Genomic DNA, 18,930 nt, shown 5'->3' on the forward strand with positions numbered 1-18,930 from the left:
TGGTAAACTCGTCAACTTTTGCAGCTCGAACTGCAACATTGTAATACTTCTCACTAAAGATGTTTCTGAACTCTTCCCAAGTCATAATTGCAACATTTCTTCTCTATGTCACTATATCCCACTAGATGCGGGCATCCTCTTTGAACATGTAGCTGGCACAAGCTACCCTCTCGTTCCCTCTTCCACCCTCATGAAATCCAGAATGGAAGAAATCATATTCATCCACTGCTTTGCTAGCAGTGGGTCTGGTCCACCCTTGAAGGTGGGAGGATGCTACTTCCTAAGCCTCTCATACAAAGGTTCCCACCTATTCTCCGTAACAGGCTAAACTGGCACTAGCGCCACAGCCTACTGAACTTGCAACCTAGTGCCCTGAGGAGGGGCCTATTGCCTCAGTTGTCGAAGCTCTTCTTCAGTTCGATGCAGTCTTCCTTCCATTTCGGCAAACAACTGTTGCCAATTCTGTGGGGCAGGTGGAGGGTCCTAACCCTGGTTTTCATCCTCGGCCCTATTGCCGCGGAGTTTGGTTGATCGTCGAGGCATCTCAACAATATGCCTGAAATCAACGACGCCGCTCATCAGACATGATAACAGTATCCAAAACTACCTCCCAGTTCACGTCAACCAACCATAACAGCAATCCACAGTACACAAATATCATAAAACACTCAAGAGGCCATGCCCTGGCATCATGCATATGTTAACACATTCATCATGCTCTATATAAAATAATCAGGCAAACAGGGCACTTAAGCACATATTCAAGCATACAATTCAATCATTACCAACCAACCCTTAGTCGAGCTTGTCACTGGCAGTGAGCGTACATGTTTAGTCAATCTCCAAGAACCATAAACCTTGGCTTGCTTTGATACCAAGTTGTAACGCCCTACTTCCTTAGAGTTGTTACTAAGTGAGTGTTAAACGTGCAATTAACTCGCTAATCGAGGTTTTAGGTTACAAGTGTAGCTAAATTTGAATAAAAGTCATATAATTTGAAAATGTAATCATTCGTTGAAACTATAAAGCGTTATACATATGGGATCCAAAACTTACTGTTTAGAAACATTTACAACTGAAAAATATGATTTGAGTTGACTAAACGACAAAACTCTGATTAATACCTAGCGTCTCTCAAAAATACCCCTGACCGTGGCAGCCAGGCAGGCCAAACATGTACATGTCTCTCCACGCTCTCTGTACTCATGGTTGGTCGACGTTTCCCTTGCCCTTACTTGCACCATAGATCACCTGTGAGCCGAAGCCCAGCAAGAAAACTCAACACAAACAATCAACATTTGCATAACTATTAATCAGCATACAACAAGGCAGCCAACAAGCTAAACACATTGCGACCTTCCCGTCCCAGGCGCTTTACCAGGCCTTGGGGCCGCGGCTCTTAAGGGGTTTTTGGACCCCAAGAAGGCTTTTGGCTCGGGAATCCAAAATTTAAGGCTCGGGATGGATTTTATCACTTGGATTGATAGAATTAAAGGTCCTGAAGACTAGAATTATGTTCCAAAGTTATTTAATAGATTAGGGCTTGATGGATGGATGTTGTTGATACGTTGTGACTAGGTTTTCAGCGAGGCTCGAACTAGGGGACTGTGCTCAGGATATCGGTGCTCGGGAAGCTTGGAATACAAGTAAGGAAATTGTTGTACCCGTAGAGTAGGGCATGGCCCTATAAGTTTGTATTGCAAGGCACGACCTTATGTGGTTGTGTGGCAGGGCATAGCCCTATTGTTTATGTTTGTATTTGTTTAGGTACTTGTTGAATATATGTTTTATGTTGCATATTTGTGAATGAACGGGAAGGCCGGGAACGGCGACGGCCGAGAACGGTAGGAAGCCTGGTACGGCAAGGGGCCGGGAACGGCATTAAGCACGTTGAGTGCAAGGTCGAGTACGGCGAGGATCGGGAGCAGCATTGAGCACACGGAGTGCAAGTCGATAGGGTGAGACCCTTCTCGGATGCTTGAGTCATCCTCATGATGTTGACCGTGAACCCAGGGCCTGGCAAAGCACCAAAGACGGCATAGTCGCAATGTGTTTAGCTTGTTGGCTGCCTTGTTGTATTCTGATTTATAGTTATGCAAATGTTGATTGCTTGTGTTGAGTTTTCCTGTTAGGCTTCGACTCACGGGTGCTCTATGGTGCAGGTAAAGGCAAGGGAAAGGTCGACCAACCATGAGTACGGAGTGCATGGAGCAACGTGTACATGTTTGGCCTTCCTGGCTGTCACGGTCAGGGGTATTTTTGGGAGACGCTATGTATTAATCAGAGTTTTGTCATTTAGTCGACTTAAATCATATTTTTGAGTTGTAAATATTTCTAAACAGTAATTTTGGGATCCCAAATGTGTAACGCTTTATAGTTTCAACGAATGATTACATTTTCAAATTATATGATTTTTATTACAGTTTAGCTACACTTTTAACCTAAAACCTCGATTAGCAAGTTAATTGCACGTTTAAAACTCACTTAGTAATGTCTCTAAGGAAGTAGGGTGTTATAGGTATGAATTGTTATGTTGCAAAAGTTAAATTGTTATAGAAAGCATAAGTTATGGTAAGCTAAAGTGTTTTGCAAAGTATGACTAATTATATTATGTTATGAATTGTTGTATGCTTTCTTGTATGTTGTATGAAAAAGCAGTAGGTTGTTAGCTTGATGAACGCGACACAACAAAGGAGTTACTAAGGATATAACGTAACTCATAGGGTTGACACGCCAAGGTTATTCGAGGATCAAAGTTCCTATTTACCTCATAGAGGAGGTCTTACCAAATTATGCTTTTGCTAGTTACCTCATGATGTGACATGGACAATAGGGGTGTCATGCTCACATGAAGTATGAAGTATGCCTATGATTTTGATTATGATAAGATCTGATTATGGATATGATACGATATGATCATGAAATGGATATGATATGGTTATGTTATGAGTTTTATGATAAGCGTGTAGTTTTCTCTTTATTTCTTGCAATTGTTGTATTTTTTTATACTTCCTTACTGGGCTTTTAGCTCACCCCCTTACTTCCCCCTTTCAGATAGGCAATAGAATTTCTCCTTGGCATGCATAGTGATGTGGGAAGTTCCGACGTCTAGGCATATATGACACGGGGTGTCCCATGAGCAATTAACGATCAAGATGAGCACCAAGAATAATTAAGAACTTATGTTATGGTTTATGTTTTCAATAACGTTAGTCAGAATTCTTATGTTTATTTTGTTTTCAAAGACTGCATAAAGACACAACATTTTTATTTTAACTATTGGGTCCAAACTTCATGTTTTATCAAGGCCCCACTGAACATTTTCTCTAACATGGTACTTTTCTACTAAATATGAGTTGAGTGACGTTTTTTATAAATAAATAGAATAGGGTGTTCTTACAATTATATATGACAGGACCGATGAGAATTAATTATCTTTAAAAACTTCTCGTTTGACATAAATTTTTAATTCTTATCAAAATAGATGATCATTTGTAGATCAGTCTAAATCCTGAGTATTCATGAACTCCTGTTTGTGCTTATTGGATCTTTTGATTCACTCGTTAAGGTTTCTTAGTATAATGAGGCTAATCACTTTTGTTTTGGAGATTCAATATCATGAATGGCTGGGATAATGATTTACAATAATTGAGTCCATACATTTGCAATGGGTCGAATATCGGTTCCCTTAAGGGTTAATTCTTGAACGGAATAGTTATTGAGCTCAAATCTATAATATGATTATAGATTTATTATTCGCTAGTGAATTAATGGTACTTAAGGATCAAGAGGCAATTAGAATGGTAAAATGATAATCTTAACCAGCCCTAATTAACAAACTAATAAATGGAGGACAGAACTACATGTATTTACTATATCAATGGACTACAAGAGAAAACTATGTAAATATAATTCTATAAATACTTAGACTGCAATTTCATATTTATAGTGGAATAATCATGGAATTAATAAATAAGATTATTAGATTAAAGAGTTTAATTAATAATCTGATTTATTGGAGCTTCGTATTATAGGTTCATGGTCCCTTGATCACCTCTGTCCTACATTGTCAACGGTAAGGATGTCAAAAGAAAGATTTGCAGGGAGGACTTAATTGTGAAGGAATTAGTTTTATGTGATAATTATGGGCAATTGATTAATTATTAATTAATTAATTATTTAACTATATAGTTTTTATTTTGAAAAACTATAGGTTAAAATAAATATTAATCATGTTTAGATTAATATGATAGTGAGATTAATAATTATCTTATTTATAATAAGATATTTATTTAAAACTGATATTTTAAGATAAAGTTAATTTTAATTAATTGATATTTATTTTGGGATAAATAAGGTTGCGTTTGGTAAAATTTTTGTTTTTAAATTTTTTAAACTCAAAAATAAAAACATATTTTTGTTTTATGTTTTTTTATTTTTATAAAATAAAAATGCGTTTGGTAACCATTTTTGTTTTCTGTTTTTTTAAAATAAAAATAAAAATATGTTTGGTAACTTTTATTTTTATTTTTTGTTTAAAAAAATAAAAAACATGTTTGGTAAATATTTTTTTATGAAATTTTATTTTTATTTTCATTTTCTAAACTAAAAAATAAAAATATTTTTTGTGACCACTATTTATTATTTTAAAATAAAAAATAAGAAAGTTATAGTAAAAAAAGATTATATTAATAATATTCAAGTAATCTCAAATTTCAAAACTTAATATCTATCCAAGAAAGTTTACATAGTAAAATAAAAAACGTATGAACTGATAATTGTCCAAACTTAAAGTAAAGTATTAAACGAGTCATAACAATCAACTAATGTCTTTACTCAATCTCACTATCGTCGACTAGCTCTCCATATATGATCAGCAATTTCATCACGAATATGAGCCATTTCACGTATATGAGTTCTAGAAATACTGAACTCTACACTATCAGTCAAAGTTCCATCCGTGCTTTGTAAAGTAGTGGCCTGTACTTCAGAATTTCCTTCACCTCCATCAAAATATACATCTGCTTCTGCATTTGTCCTTATAAAATTGTGAATCCCGCAGCAAGCAATGACAATGTACTTTTGTATTCTTAGATCATATGAAGGCATTTGTTTTAGGATTGGAAAGCGAGCCTTCAACACGCCGAAACACCGCTCAATAACATTTCTCAAGGAAGAGTGTCGATAATTGAAGAGCTCTTTTTTGCCTATGGGATTAAGATCTGTGTACTGGCCCAAATGATACATTTCTCCTCGATATGGTGAAAGAAAACCAGGCATGTTTGTATAGCCAGAATCAACAAGATAATATTTTCCTGATCCAATGATAATTTATGTTAGTTTTTACTTATAGATGTTTAATATAAAATAATGTCAATCAACACAATAAGTTTGATAAATACTTACCTTGGGGCGGCATTGGAAATCCATAATCTGGGTTTGTGGCACATTCTAGAAGAATCCGTGCATCATTAGCTAATCCTTCCCATCCAGGAACAACGTATGTGAACTTCATGTCAAATGAACATACACACATAACGTTCTGAGTTGTATCCACTTTTCGACCTCGATATGGTATTTGTTCATCAATTGGAACATGCGCAGAAATATGAGTCCCATCTATAGCACAACACAATTCTAAAATACAAAATAAATTATTAGATTTTTTTTTATTGAATATTGAAAGAAAGGAAAAAATAATAATTCAAATTTTTGTACCTTAAAAAATGGATAGTATCTTGGATCGAATCGAATTTGTGGAGGAGTTACATCAAATGAAGGTGGAGTAATTAGTTCTTTGGATAAACGACATATTGCCTTCAAAACCTTCCTAAAATAATGTGATGTGGTTGAGATGGAGTGCTGAAATCGTTCAGCAACCACACGATGTCGTTCATTATGGCCAATCACAAATAAGAACATAGCCACTTGTTCTTCAACAGACAGATATCGTGAGTTCTTCAATAAAAAAAAAATTCTTTTAGAACACCACAAAATAATTTGAAGACATCTTTGTTCATTCTGAACAAATCATAACACCTACTCCAATGCCTGTGCAATACTTCCATAACGTATTCATGGCCTGAAAGAGCTGAATTTCTACAAGGTTGCTTAGAAAGTATAATTGATTATATTCCTCGCAAGCAAAATATAGCAAAATCTCTCCAAACTCATCATCTGAATCGTCCAGTAAATTATCCTTGTTGAACCGAGCAACGTTTAAAGACATTTTATCCTGATAGTAGAAAAAACTTTTAAAATTTACATTCAATATATAAAAATATATAAACACTCAAATTCAAAGTCAAACCATAAAACAAAATAGGCAAAACAAGTCATCCAGTCAAGAGCTAAACAAAGTCATCCAGTCAATATCTAACAAGTCATCCAGTCAATAGCTAAACAAAGTCATCCAGTCAATAGCTAAACAAAGTCATCCAGTCAATAGCTAATAAAGTCATCCAGTCAATAGCTTAACAAAGTCATCCAATCAAAAGCTAAACAAAACTAAAGTTAATAGCTAAATAAAGTCATCTTGTTCATAGCTAAACAAAGTCTAAACTTTTTCACTTCAAATTCAGCAACCAATCTATTCTTCTATGCTCTGGCATCTTTAGAAACAATGCTCTGGACACCTCGTTCTCAAACTTCTCAATTGCTTTTGTGTATACTTCTCCACTAATTCCATCAATTTGATTAAGAGCTTCAACACTCTCATCCAATAAGTAATGTGATGCAGATGTTGCCATTGATCTCTCTATCAATTCTGTCTTTCGCTTTGCAGTTTCATTATATGTTGCCAGTGCATCTGCCAAACCTGATGAGAACTTTGCTCTTTTTACTGATCGAGAGTTCGAAGTGGCTGTTGATTTACCTCTTCTTCTGCTACCATCCTCATCAAAACCACTTTCTTCATTCCTAGTAGATGGACTTATCGACGTTGCATCATCATCATTATTATCTCCATCATTAGAAGGACTTCGAGTTGAAGGATGAGCATTGGAACCAGTTGCAGTAGTATCACCAAAGATAGTGCATAATTTCTCACAAAACTTACAACCTTTCTTTCTGAATCTTCTAGCAGACTTGTTAACCTACATCAAATGAAATTATATTGATAAAATATACCAATACCTATCAAAATAAAGCAAGCATAAAATCCATTTTAAATCATTTTTACCTGAATAAGTTTATCCTGTAAAATCCTTTATTGACATTTTTGATAATAATGACAAAATTAATTAAAAGGGTATTTTCGAAATTAGTAGTTTCCTCTTTTGTAATATTTTGTGGTGAATTTCGAAAATGGGTAGTTTCTTGTTTTGTTGAAATATGTCTTTCTATATTCAGATTTTTATTTATGTGTTAATAAAATAAATATATATATTTTCCTATAAAAGAATATCTTTTTCTTGAATTGGAAATTATTAGTATTTATTTTTATTTATCTGATTTGGTTGTCCAGAAATCGTGCACAGCTTGCAATCATAAAGGATATATTGTTTCCTTATTTATTTAAGGAAACTGGGTTGAAAAAACTGTCCAGGTTCAATGAATCTGTTTGAACGGATTGCCAGTCTATTTGAACAGATTCTGACTTTCCTGTTTTGGAAGATTTTCCATTTATTGGCTGTTTGATTTCTTATTTGTTTTCCACGACCTAAAGGGATTCTAAAAAGAATATAATCATCCTTAGGTCGTTGGTTTTTGATTATCTCTCTTGGTGTATTATTTTCCAAATATTTTTCAAGTTTTAGAGAGACTTTTTATTATGTGAAGAACTTGAGTCCAGCAAGTTCTTAGTGGTTTATTACAGTGTACTTTTGTATTGTTTTCTTTATGTTAATTGTGCAGGTTGAACACACTTGGACATTGGTCATCAAGCTTCGGGAGAAGTCTTGTTCGTGAGTCACTTTTCGGGAGGAAAAGTGCAAGTGTTATGATTTGAAGGGAGTTCAAGATCTTAGCACTTCTGAAATTTGATTAGGAGTTTAGATTACAACAGTTGCGACAAATTCAAGAGGGAGTCTTTATTTGTATAAGTCAATTTGGTTTTGTAATCGTTTAGATATTCTTATAATAAATTTCATTCTCTGGGCGTGGCCTCGTGGACTAGTAGCAATCTGCAAAGATTGCTGATACCACGTAAAAATTCGTGTGTTCTTTACTTTATGTTCGTTTTTATCTTCTGGTCACAAACTGTTTAAACATATCTGGTTTCTGTTCAAACAGCCTTTGTGTCTGTTTAAACATTTCTGTAACAGTTCAACAATTAATTATTTAATTTGAATAATTAAGTTGGTAATCATAAAAAACGGAATTTCATATCCCAAACTTCATCTATCGCACTAACTTCTCCAGTCACTGTATTGTATCCCATACCAGTCTCTTTCAGTAAAGACTTAAAATCCTTATGCTTTTGCTTTAATTGATTGTATTTGTTCCTTAGTTGCATATCACTATAATTTCTTTTTGCTCGTGCACAAAGCTCTTCCTTTATATATTTCCATGATTGCTTGGTAAAGGTTGTGGTGTTCTTATTTCCCTTTAAGACTTCTTCTTCCATAAGTTCAATGAAAATTTCTTCATGCTTTTGAGTCCAAACAGATGCCTCATCATTATTCTCAATAATAAGAACTTCATTATCAACACCTGCCATCTAGGTAAGACCCAAGGATTCAATAAGAATTCTAAATGCAAATACAAGACTATTCCTAAATAAACAACCATTTCAAGAACAACAATAAGAAATTAGATTTATGTCATATATTTGCTATCCAAAAAGAATACCAGAAACTAACCAGATCAGGAACAAACAAGATGAAATATTTAAAATAAACACAACAAAAATAAAAAATCACTCTTAAAAATCATAATATAAACAACATTGCAGAGGCATGTTTAAAACATAATTTTAACATATTAAAATTTCCAAATAGATTTCATTCATAAGCATAATATTTACACACAGTAAATAAAAGTTTTCAATTGTAATTGTATATATTATTCTAAGTCAACAAAACAAGAATTAGACAAGAAACTGCCTCCAGGAGAGAAAGTGCTCATGAAAGTGCTCATGAAAACTCGAATTTGTCGAATTTTAGCCATCCTAGGAGGAGTGAATCTAGAATATACATTGAGGGCCAAAGGAAGGTGAAGACTTCAACATTGATATTGTAGAGTCCAAGAACTTTACTTAGCTAATTGTTTAGTAGTATTATAGTATGTTTAGTGTTATCTTTGTTACTATGGATTTTTGGTTCAGACCGGGAATTATTTGGACACTCATAGTAGTACTTATAGATTTTCTAAGTTTAACCTATAGTTTAAGAATATTAAGTATAACCTAAGGTTTGATTAATGTGACTGATATTAAGGATTATATTATTATATTATAAGGTTTGGACATCAACCAATAGGATTTTAAGCACATGTTTTGAATGGTAATTAAGGATTAAGTATTTTTGAGGATTAAATTAAATAAGGGTAAAGTTTGAATGTTATAGGGTCAGTCAGCAGCTTTGAGTACGTTGAGGGCTTAGTCAAGGCTGTTTACTCCATTCAAACTTAGCTAAAAATGTGTAATTTCGTGTTTAAATATTCAGTGTATGCCGATATATCGCAGCTATAGGGGGCGATATATCGCAGCACGTAGATACGGAAAACACGAATCGATGCACGGTCGCCTCGGGAACAAAGGTCCAGGCGATATATCGCCTATAGGGGGCGATATATCGCCTCCACCAGCATGTTTTCAAATACTTTTGAATTCTTTTCCTTTCAGCCATTCAAACTCCTTCAACAGTCCATCATCTTCTGAACGAGTCTTCAGCCTCTGCTGAACGATTATTCAAAAGATTTTCACCTAAAAAGCCATTATTTTTATTCAAGTAAAATCAAGATATTTTCATTCCCAAACTCTATAAATAGGACCTAGTACCCAGCCATTATTCACCATTTGCTCTAAGTTCAGAAGCTGCTAGTGTTAAGTGAGTGTGAGAGTATAAACACTTGGTTTGGGGAAAAACTATAAGCTTAAACATCATAAGCTTATCAAACACTTTGGGAAGTGAGTTCTATAGTATTTCGGTGAAGGTTAGATTGATCTTGCAATCTTTGAGGTAAACCCAAAACTCTAGTTCCTTCCTGTATTTTATGTTATTTCCTTTCTCAAAACCTTCTACTCAGTCCCCTAACCTTATTCTTATTTTGGTTAGGGAATCCAAGCTCTTAAGCATATAAGTCGGTAAGTATGTTTTTTTTTATGGTTTAGTCTTTCCATCTCTTTCATTTCATCTCCTTTCTTAGACTCACTCTTTCTTATGGTTTTAGGAGTGTTCCAAAAGTCCCAACTCAGTCCATAATCCCGGTAACTTTGGTAAGGAAAATAGGCTAGAATCAATATGTTATGTGCTTATGCTATCTATATGTTTTATGTTATTAAAAGTGTTATGATATGTATATGTGTATGTTTGTAGGCTTGGGCATATGACCCATATGACTAACAAGACCCCAAATGGGTTATGGGCATATGACCTACTTAGCTAGTAGGACCCCACTAATCCCATGGGCATATGCTTGTTTAGTCTATGGGACCCCAAGTAATAATGGCCATTATAATAAGTGTATGTTATATGTATTATGTTAAGTCTTTATGTTTTCTTATGAAATTATGTATATGACTTTGTGTTAGATTTTCCTTGCTGGGCATTAGGCTCACTCCTTTCTGTTTATGTGCATGAAAATAAGCTTAGAGGCGGTAAGATTCGTGGCGCTTGGAGGATGTTTATCGATGGTGAATGGAGTCAAGGGGCCGAGCGTTATTCGATTCGAGGATGTAGTCTCCTTTTAAATTTTTATGATTTTATGTGTATTTTCCGCACCAAATATGTAATGTCTTTTATTTTTAAATCATCTTTTGTTTTAAAAACAATGGGATCCCATAATCCTTCTTAGTATTCTGTTTGTTTGTAAATAACTCTCATTTTGCAAGTTACTCAATAAATTATGGTATTTTCGTAAAAATGTAAGTTTTATATATAGTTTCGTTAATGGTCCAAATAGTCTAGAGTAGTGGGTCATTACAGATATGGTAAAAGCCTAATATCCACTACTGCTGCTGCAGCAGCAGCTAGCTGTCACACCCTCTTTACTTATTTATTTATTGTATTCATTTATATCACGCTTTGTTTTTTTCTTCTCAACAGATTATACATACATATTCACACACCCACTCCATTCCATATAGTGGACTATATATATAGACTAGGTTTTGAGTGCATGTCGAGCATTAATTTGGATCTTCTATATTTTTTACTAGTGTCTTTATTTTGTCTAAAATTTCAGCAACAAAATAAGTGCCAGCATTACTATACCCACCAATTATAGCTATATCTATATTTAACAATATTTTTCTACTAATTGTCAATAGATTAACACAAACAAATATATTCAAGTACGTATAACTTAAGCAATTTTTAGTTGTGACTTGTGAGAGGTCCACCAGTACATGCCATTTATGTTTTTTTTTATCAAAACTCGAATGAGGGTCAATTTTTTATTGGCTGTTTATGTGATTTTTATGTATACATAAGATTTGGCACGTAGTTTAACATTTTGAAAAGGGATCTTGGAAATGAAAGTGAGGACTTCAAGATTGATATGGTAAAAGCCTAAAGGCCTCATCTCCTTAAAGTATACATATATTTATCACTTTTTTCAGTTCAAGCAAAAAGCTTTATACCATTTTAAAGAAAAGCAGAGTACAAGGTTGTTTCAGGTACTCATCTCTCTCAATATAATTGCCTAAAGGCCTCAATACCTTTGTTTTAAATATAATTGACTAATCTCAGGTTTTCAAGGTGAAAACCACTCGAAATCATTGAGACCCAAATCACTTATCTTTTTCTCTAAAACTGCACTTTTTTAGATCATTCATTCTCATAAAGGGACAAAGTGGTTTTTGAATTTGAAAGTTTTTGGATGTTTTCTCTGTTTTGTTATTATGCACCTCAAATTACTGCTTGCAGAGACCATAACATTTTGTCAATATTCATTTGAAAGACTCTGGTCTTTTTGTATTTGTGAAGTTCTCATATATGGATTCTGCATAATTAGTCTTCTTTGGTTCTTAGTGCTATGGTTTCTATTTCTTTTTATTTTTCTGACTGATGATGAAAATTTGCAAATGTAGGTGAATGAAAAGTAAAGTTTCATAGCTAAGGAATAAGTATGATTCTATCAATGATTAAGTACTTTAATCTCATGATTTCAGATAACAAGGAAGATGATTTCAGATTAGAAGCTGTTCAAAAGAGAAGGTTTTGGTAAGATTCTATCAATGATTAAGTACTTTAATCTCATGTTTTTTTTTTTTTTTTTGTATGTAACACAATGTGATATTGCCAAATTTTATAGAAGTCAATACTTAGTAATGACATCTTCAATTGTTTCAGGATAGAAATGAGAACTTTGTTGGGCCTAGTATGCCAAATGAAAACAAGTTTAGAAGGGAAGATGATTCAATGACTGAGAAGCATATGCATAAAAAGTATATGCACTCTACTACTGAACATGGTCATTTAGGTAGGAATCATTGAAAGGCGAGTGGAACAGATCAAGGACATTGTCAGATCAAGGACAGATCAAGATTAATCATAGTACAAAAAGTCAGTAACCAAAATGAAGAAGAAGGAGATGCATACTTGGAAGTTGGTACCAGCAGAAAGATGCAACTCCAAGTCCAACAATGTCATTTCAGTTAGCTCATGATGGGATGAGCTTTTATGATTATTGGGGAAAGAACACTGAATACGGTGACCTTTTGAATGATGCAATAGCCAGTGATTCAGGAATGTTGAAGGCTGTTATCAAAGATTTCAAGCCTGTTTTTGAGGGACTAACTTCATTGGTCGATGTGAGCGGCAATACAGGAGTCGTCTGTAAGATTCTCATTGAAGCATTTCCTCACCTGAAATGCTCAGTGCTTGAACTATCACATGTGGTTGCTGATTTGCCTAATACTGAAAACTTGAAATTTATTGAGGGTGACATGTTTCAAGAAATCCCTCAAAGATGATGCAACTCTACTCAAGGTGTGTTTGTTTGCCATAACATTAATGTTATATATACATATACAGTGCTATTGTTTATTTTATTTTTTTGTAAGAATTTCGGTGTATAAAACTATACCTTAACTGTTTTAAATATATATAGTCTCTTCTACGTGGTTGTAGTGATGATGAAAACCTGACGATTTTGAAGAATTGTAGAGAAGTTATTCCAAGTAATGGAGGAAAGGTTATGATTATAGACATTGTAATAGACAGCACAAAAGATGAACATGAAGTATTGGAAGCTAAGCTCTCTTTTGATTTATTAATTATAGCCTGTCTCCCTGGGAGAGAGAGAAGCCAGAAAGATTGGGAAAAACTCATATTGAAAGCTGGTTTCACTCGCTGTAAAATTACACCCATATTTGGTTTAAAGTCACTAATTGGGGTTTTTCCTTAATTATAATCAAACAAAATCAGTGTTTGTTATGCAACCCTTCAAATAAGCATATGATATAACTATTGTGATTGTAATTGAGCACAATAGAATTGTCAATATGCTGAGGCAATTGTGAATCAGAAATTTATTGAAGGGAAGTACCTCAATAGAGATGGAATAAACCAGCAGTCTAACCAGTTATTGGATGCTCTAGAGATTTTGAATTCGAACAAGAATTTGTTTACAAAACTCTTGCAAGATCCCAATTCTTTGTTAGTGAAACAATTCTAAGTCCTAGGAGTGACATCAAGGCTGGCTTTGTTACTGCTCAAATGAGATTTTCCCCCTACAGCTATAGCCAAGTGGCCTATGAGAACAGTTGGAGGCATGAAAGAGGACATAAAAGTAGCCATTCAAGTATGCTGAATCAAAACATAGATCAAAACCAGAATCCCATAAATAACACAACAATACTCAATCTTTCAAACCCCAGATCAAAACTCTACCTTAAATTCCTAATCCTGATTCATAAATAAATAAAAGAAAAATAAAAGAAGAAAGAGATAGTTGGGCATACTTGTTGTGTGATCCAACGACAAGAGCCAAATCCTTTAGAACAAGTCCCTTGTCCTATTGGAACAAGCAAAAGGTTTCAGGACAAGTCAAAGAGTTTTAATACTAGAGTACAACATTGTATATTATAAATTAACAAAGCATTATGAACCCATCAATTTAATCAAGTACATCACACAGTACAATGCAGTGCAAGGAAACATATCAGACAAGAGATGTCAAAAACCAGATGAGAAGGCAATTGAAAAAAAGAAAAATGAGGTTAAGAAGAAGAAGCACGCACATAAGAGTGATAGCCTTCAACAGTGATGGAGAAGAAGCACCATGTAACTGAGCAGAGTGTGGTGAGAACCAAGACAGAGGCCAAATTCAAACAAGCAGGCAAAGAAAATGGAAATCATCGATTGATTTCTGATCAGAGAAGAAATCCAAATATACCCATCACATAAACAACAAAAAAATCAAAAAAATTCTGGCAAAAATCAAATAACGTAAGAAAGTGAGAGAAATAGTAATGGAGAAGAGAGTGAGAACTCACATGTGGAAGAGAGGAGGTCATGGAGGGCAAGAATAGCCATGGAGGAGGCTGAACATTGAGGAGGTTGAACCCTAATCGTGAGAAAATGAGAAAGAACCATCTGAAAAAAAATTTAAAATTTTTTAAAAGTGATAAAATGTTGTTTTCAAAATTTTAGAAATTTTAATTAAAATTTTTAAAAAATAAAAGTAAAAATATCTTACCGAACGTGTTTCTTATTTTTGTTATCATATTTTTAATTATTTAAATATAAAATTGTTTAAAAAATGTTTATCGAACAGGCCCTATATTGTCTTAAATATTAATTAAACAAATAAATAAAAAAAATTAAGGATAACCCTAATGGTGTGGTCGACACGCTCACTGTACAGTGAGTGTGGCGCCACACACAGGGGTTTCCTATCCCTGAGATTTGAATTTTGAATTTCAAATAATTTGTTTATTTAATTATATATATATATTTAATTATTATTTTTTAAATTTGATTTAAATTATTTAATTAAATAGGTTATAATTGATCAGTTTTATTTTAAATAAAACAAAGATTAATTAAATTAGTTAATTATCTTTATAAACTTGAAAAGAAACGATACTTTTCAAGAAGTGGTTTTCATAGATTGTTGGACTCTCTCTCTTTCTCTCTCTGAAAAGAAAGCGATAGTTTTTCCTAAACCTTAAAAACTATTCAATACATCTTCTCTCAATCAAACCTTTCTAGATCTCATATGTTGATTACATCTAGAGAGTCCTAGATCAACCTTTTGAATCCTACGTGCCCACATACGTCCTTGTGTGTTTGATGATTGGTCTGGAAGATCAAGGTGTGAGATTTTAGAATCTGGATTGGAAGATCGTTGATATATACAAAAATATTCGTGGATACTTGATAGGCTTCATGAGGTAATCTCTAATCTATTTGTGTGTGATTTAGTATATCTATATATGTATGATCCTTGCAGATATTAATAAATTTTTAAAAACCAACTTCCGCAGCGTAACTCTGATTTACACTTTTAATACCAACACGAAGCACTGAAACCAAACCTTAGAGCTTAGTGGAACCGATGCCCTTCAGGGGTGATTAGTATGATTCCAGCTCCGGACTCATGCTCTTAGAAGATCCATCAATGAACAGCTTCCATAATTCTCACCTTGGTTATATCAATGGCTCTTCTTGAAAACCTATGCATTCAACCACAAAATTTGGCAAGGCTTTCTCTTTGAAAGAAGATAGTGGTTTATTGATTATCTCAAACTGGCTAAGTTGTATGATCCACCTTAAAAGTCGCCCTAACTGATGAGTGCATATTTTATGCACTCATTTACAGTCTTTTATTCTTGTATTAGCTTGTTTTCCTTAAGTTTTTTATTGGATTTGATGTTTTTTATGCACTCATTTTTTATGTTGAATACAATGAAGAAGGCATTTCATCGCTTACCGAGGAGCGACAAATCGCCAAAAGATGAGAAAAAAAAGTTGGGAAAAGTCTCAGGCAAAGTGTCGCTTGGTATATGGCGATACTGTTGGGAAAACTTATACAGGGTCTTTATTTATTTTCATGTAGATCTAATATTAAACAAGTTAATATGAGACAAATAAAATTGAATTCAAAGAGAAATAATGATAAGGACACTTACATTATACGCAGCGGAATGAATGAGTCATTCCTTCAGTTTCTCTAACCCGTGTATCCTTTCTGTCGCAGAGTATTACCAAGAAACTGAACCGATCTTCAATTTTCTTCACAACCTTCCAAAGTATCCTTAGAATCATCTAGACTAGAGTGGCCAATTCTCAACACATGAGATAGATACAAAGAGAAGAAGAGAAAAGAAAATAAGGCTTAGAAAAGGACTTATGTTTAGAGAGAATCTAAAACCTATCAGAAACATGTGTTTCAACTTATGTTTTGACTTCTATTTTCAACTCTCTCTTAAAATTCCTTTTATAGACTCAATTAGGTTATCTTACAGCCCTAGGTCGAAATTATCATGGGCTTTAGGCCTATGAAATTTCCCATTTAATTATAAGCCCATTGGACTTGAAATCAATGTCTGTATTATTTTTTATTGATTTAATTAATTAAATAATTATTCAAATCCTTTATCAAATTAATTGTCTATAATTTGAACCTTGATTTAAACTTATTTATTAATTTAGATACAATTTTATCTTAATTAATAAATCTGCCCTAGTTTCTCTTTTCTTCTCTAAATTACATAACTCTGTGAAACTATCCAAAATTGACCTGGTCAACTTTGATAATTCTAATTGATAATTAAATCAATTAATTAAGACTATCTAGATGATTTTATCCAAGGTACAGTGGGGACCATGGGCCTATGAAATCAAGCTCCAATGAGTTATCGTAAATCTAACAAATAAATATACTAACTTATTAATTCCTCGTGGCTCCACTAAACACTAGGAATTGCACTCTTGAATTCATAGAACGCTCTATAAGAAATATAGATACGTTATTAATTATCCATTGTTACAGCCATGATTGTCACTCAATCCTCTATAGACAGTCTACAATGAGATGGGACTAAAATACTGTTTTACCCATCATTGTATTTTATTCTTAAAACACTTAGTTCCTTGTAAATAATATTTCAGTAAACTAATATTAATTACTGAAATGAGATCTCTATCATTTAGCACCTTGAACCAAACTAAAAGGAAACTATCGTTTCACTTCTTCATCATAAGCTATAGATGCTCATATCTATGATTAACACTCCCACTCAATTGTACTACCGAGTTCCCAAGATGTAAGTATGGGCTAGTCCGTAGGGTAAAATGGTAATGAACAAGTCAAAGAACTCAAATAATACAATCAATTAGAATATTAACCTCTCAGAATTGAGATTGAATTGACCTATGGTCAACTTATGATATGACTAGAATAGATAACAATGGTATGTTTACTTATCCTATCTACTGTCAATATCGGTCATGTCCGATGTAACAAATACATCTGATCTTATCTACTTTGCTAATGCTCTAGAAAGAACATAACAGTACAATGTGAACGTAGATCATATCGTAGATTGGCAAGTCAGTGTAAATCATGTGCAATGACTAATCTTAGGACTAACTTATATTTGAACATATAATCATATTTATATTCCAGTGTGATTACATCACTATAAATACGATTAGCTATATGCTCGAGATTTAATAGAAGTTTATATTAAACAAATAATCATGAAAATAAAACATGTGAGCAAAGTGATTGACCAAGTCAAAAAATAATTTATATTATTTTATTTATAATAAATGAGATTACAAAGAAATTGGGTTTTAATTAGGGCATAAAACCCCAACAGATACATCACCAGGAAGTGGCGATTTTTCGCTTGATGACCCATGATGCATCGTCTGTTGCACCACAAAAAATAGGAAAAATCGTGTTTTCACACTTTTTTTTTACCCGAATTCAAGATAAATATGGCCAACGATGTTTCTAGAGGCTAGAGCATGACCAAGACACATATAAAAAAGAAAGAGAAACACATTTGGAAAAGGAGAGAGTGCATGTGGAAGATCTAAGAAGTGAATCAACATCGTTTCAAAGGAGTTCTTTAGTTTTTCATATTTCTTTTTTATTTCTTTTATTTTTCCATATATTCAACAATATGTTCGAGATTATGAAACACATCTTGTTCGTTAGGGTGTAAATGGATCTCTTGTGTGATTCTAGTTTTATATTTAATGCAAAGTTTATCTTAATCCAATATTTCTCTTGTGTTCTACTTTGATTTATTGATGCTATAATTTTTATTTATATATTGTGTTGCATTATATTATTGTAATTAAGGCTTTATTTAGAGTGTGAGAATTATTACTCAAGAAGAGAACATTTCAGCAATCTGACAATGGGTAGAGCAACTTAGATTGTGTGAGATCGAGAGATAAACGTGGATCTAGGTAGCCGAAATAGTTCTAGATTGTGAAATCGAGCGATGGAAAATTTAGAATTGTTTCTAGAGATGAACTTAATGAAGGTAGGGATAAACAGTCGTATAGAGATATAAGCTAGTTATCACTTACACATTCTTTATGCAGCAATCGAGAGAGGGTACATAGATAAAACAATGCTCTAGGTTATTGAGAATATTGGATTGAGTTAGGCACATTGATGATTATGATTAGAATTATTTGAGTGAAGTTGAAACCTTAACAATTGTTTTTTCTTGAGCTTTTCCATTTAATTACTTGTTTCCTGAAATTCATATATTATTCTAAGTTTTTCATTATCTTTCAAAATTGAGTGCTTAGATAAAATTAGAGTTTAGTAATCGTTGTACTTAATTTGTTTAAA

General features: G+C 33.3%; 2 protein-coding genes and 1 pseudogene across 2 annotated transcripts; 1 reads left to right on the forward strand and 2 right to left on the reverse strand.

Moving 5' to 3' along the window:
* Positions 1–4,703: 4,703 nt before the first annotated feature.
* LOC133823950 (uncharacterized) lies at positions 4,704–5,950 on the reverse strand. The gene is made up of 3 exons (XM_062256836.1): positions 5,719–5,950; positions 5,407–5,619; positions 4,704–5,315 (listed from the first exon to the last, which is right to left on the reverse strand). The coding sequence occupies exons 2-3, from the start codon at positions 5,534–5,536 to the stop codon at positions 4,846–4,848; spliced, it is 600 nt and encodes a 199-aa protein (XP_062112820.1). The 5' UTR covers positions 5,537–5,619; positions 5,719–5,950; the 3' UTR covers positions 4,704–4,845.
* A 522-nt stretch (positions 5,951–6,472) lies between these two features.
* On the reverse strand, positions 6,473–8,834 carry LOC133813978 (L10-interacting MYB domain-containing protein-like). Its single transcript, XM_062247005.1, has 3 exons — positions 8,336–8,834; positions 7,181–7,195; positions 6,473–7,094 (listed from the first exon to the last, which is right to left on the reverse strand). Exons 1-3 carry the CDS (start codon positions 8,657–8,659, stop codon positions 6,567–6,569), a joined length of 867 nt encoding a protein of 288 aa, XP_062102989.1. The 5' UTR covers positions 8,660–8,834; the 3' UTR covers positions 6,473–6,566.
* Positions 8,835–12,748: 3,914 nt separating this feature from the next.
* On the forward strand, positions 12,749–13,782 carry LOC133813987 (isoflavone 4'-O-methyltransferase-like; annotated as a pseudogene).
* The last annotated feature ends 5,148 nt before the right edge of the window (positions 13,783–18,930 follow it).

Source organism: Humulus lupulus, chromosome 1 (genome assembly GCF_963169125.1).
Source record: "Humulus lupulus chromosome 1, drHumLupu1.1, whole genome shotgun sequence".
In the NCBI taxonomy this organism is placed as follows: domain Eukaryota; kingdom Viridiplantae; phylum Streptophyta; class Magnoliopsida; order Rosales; family Cannabaceae; genus Humulus; species Humulus lupulus.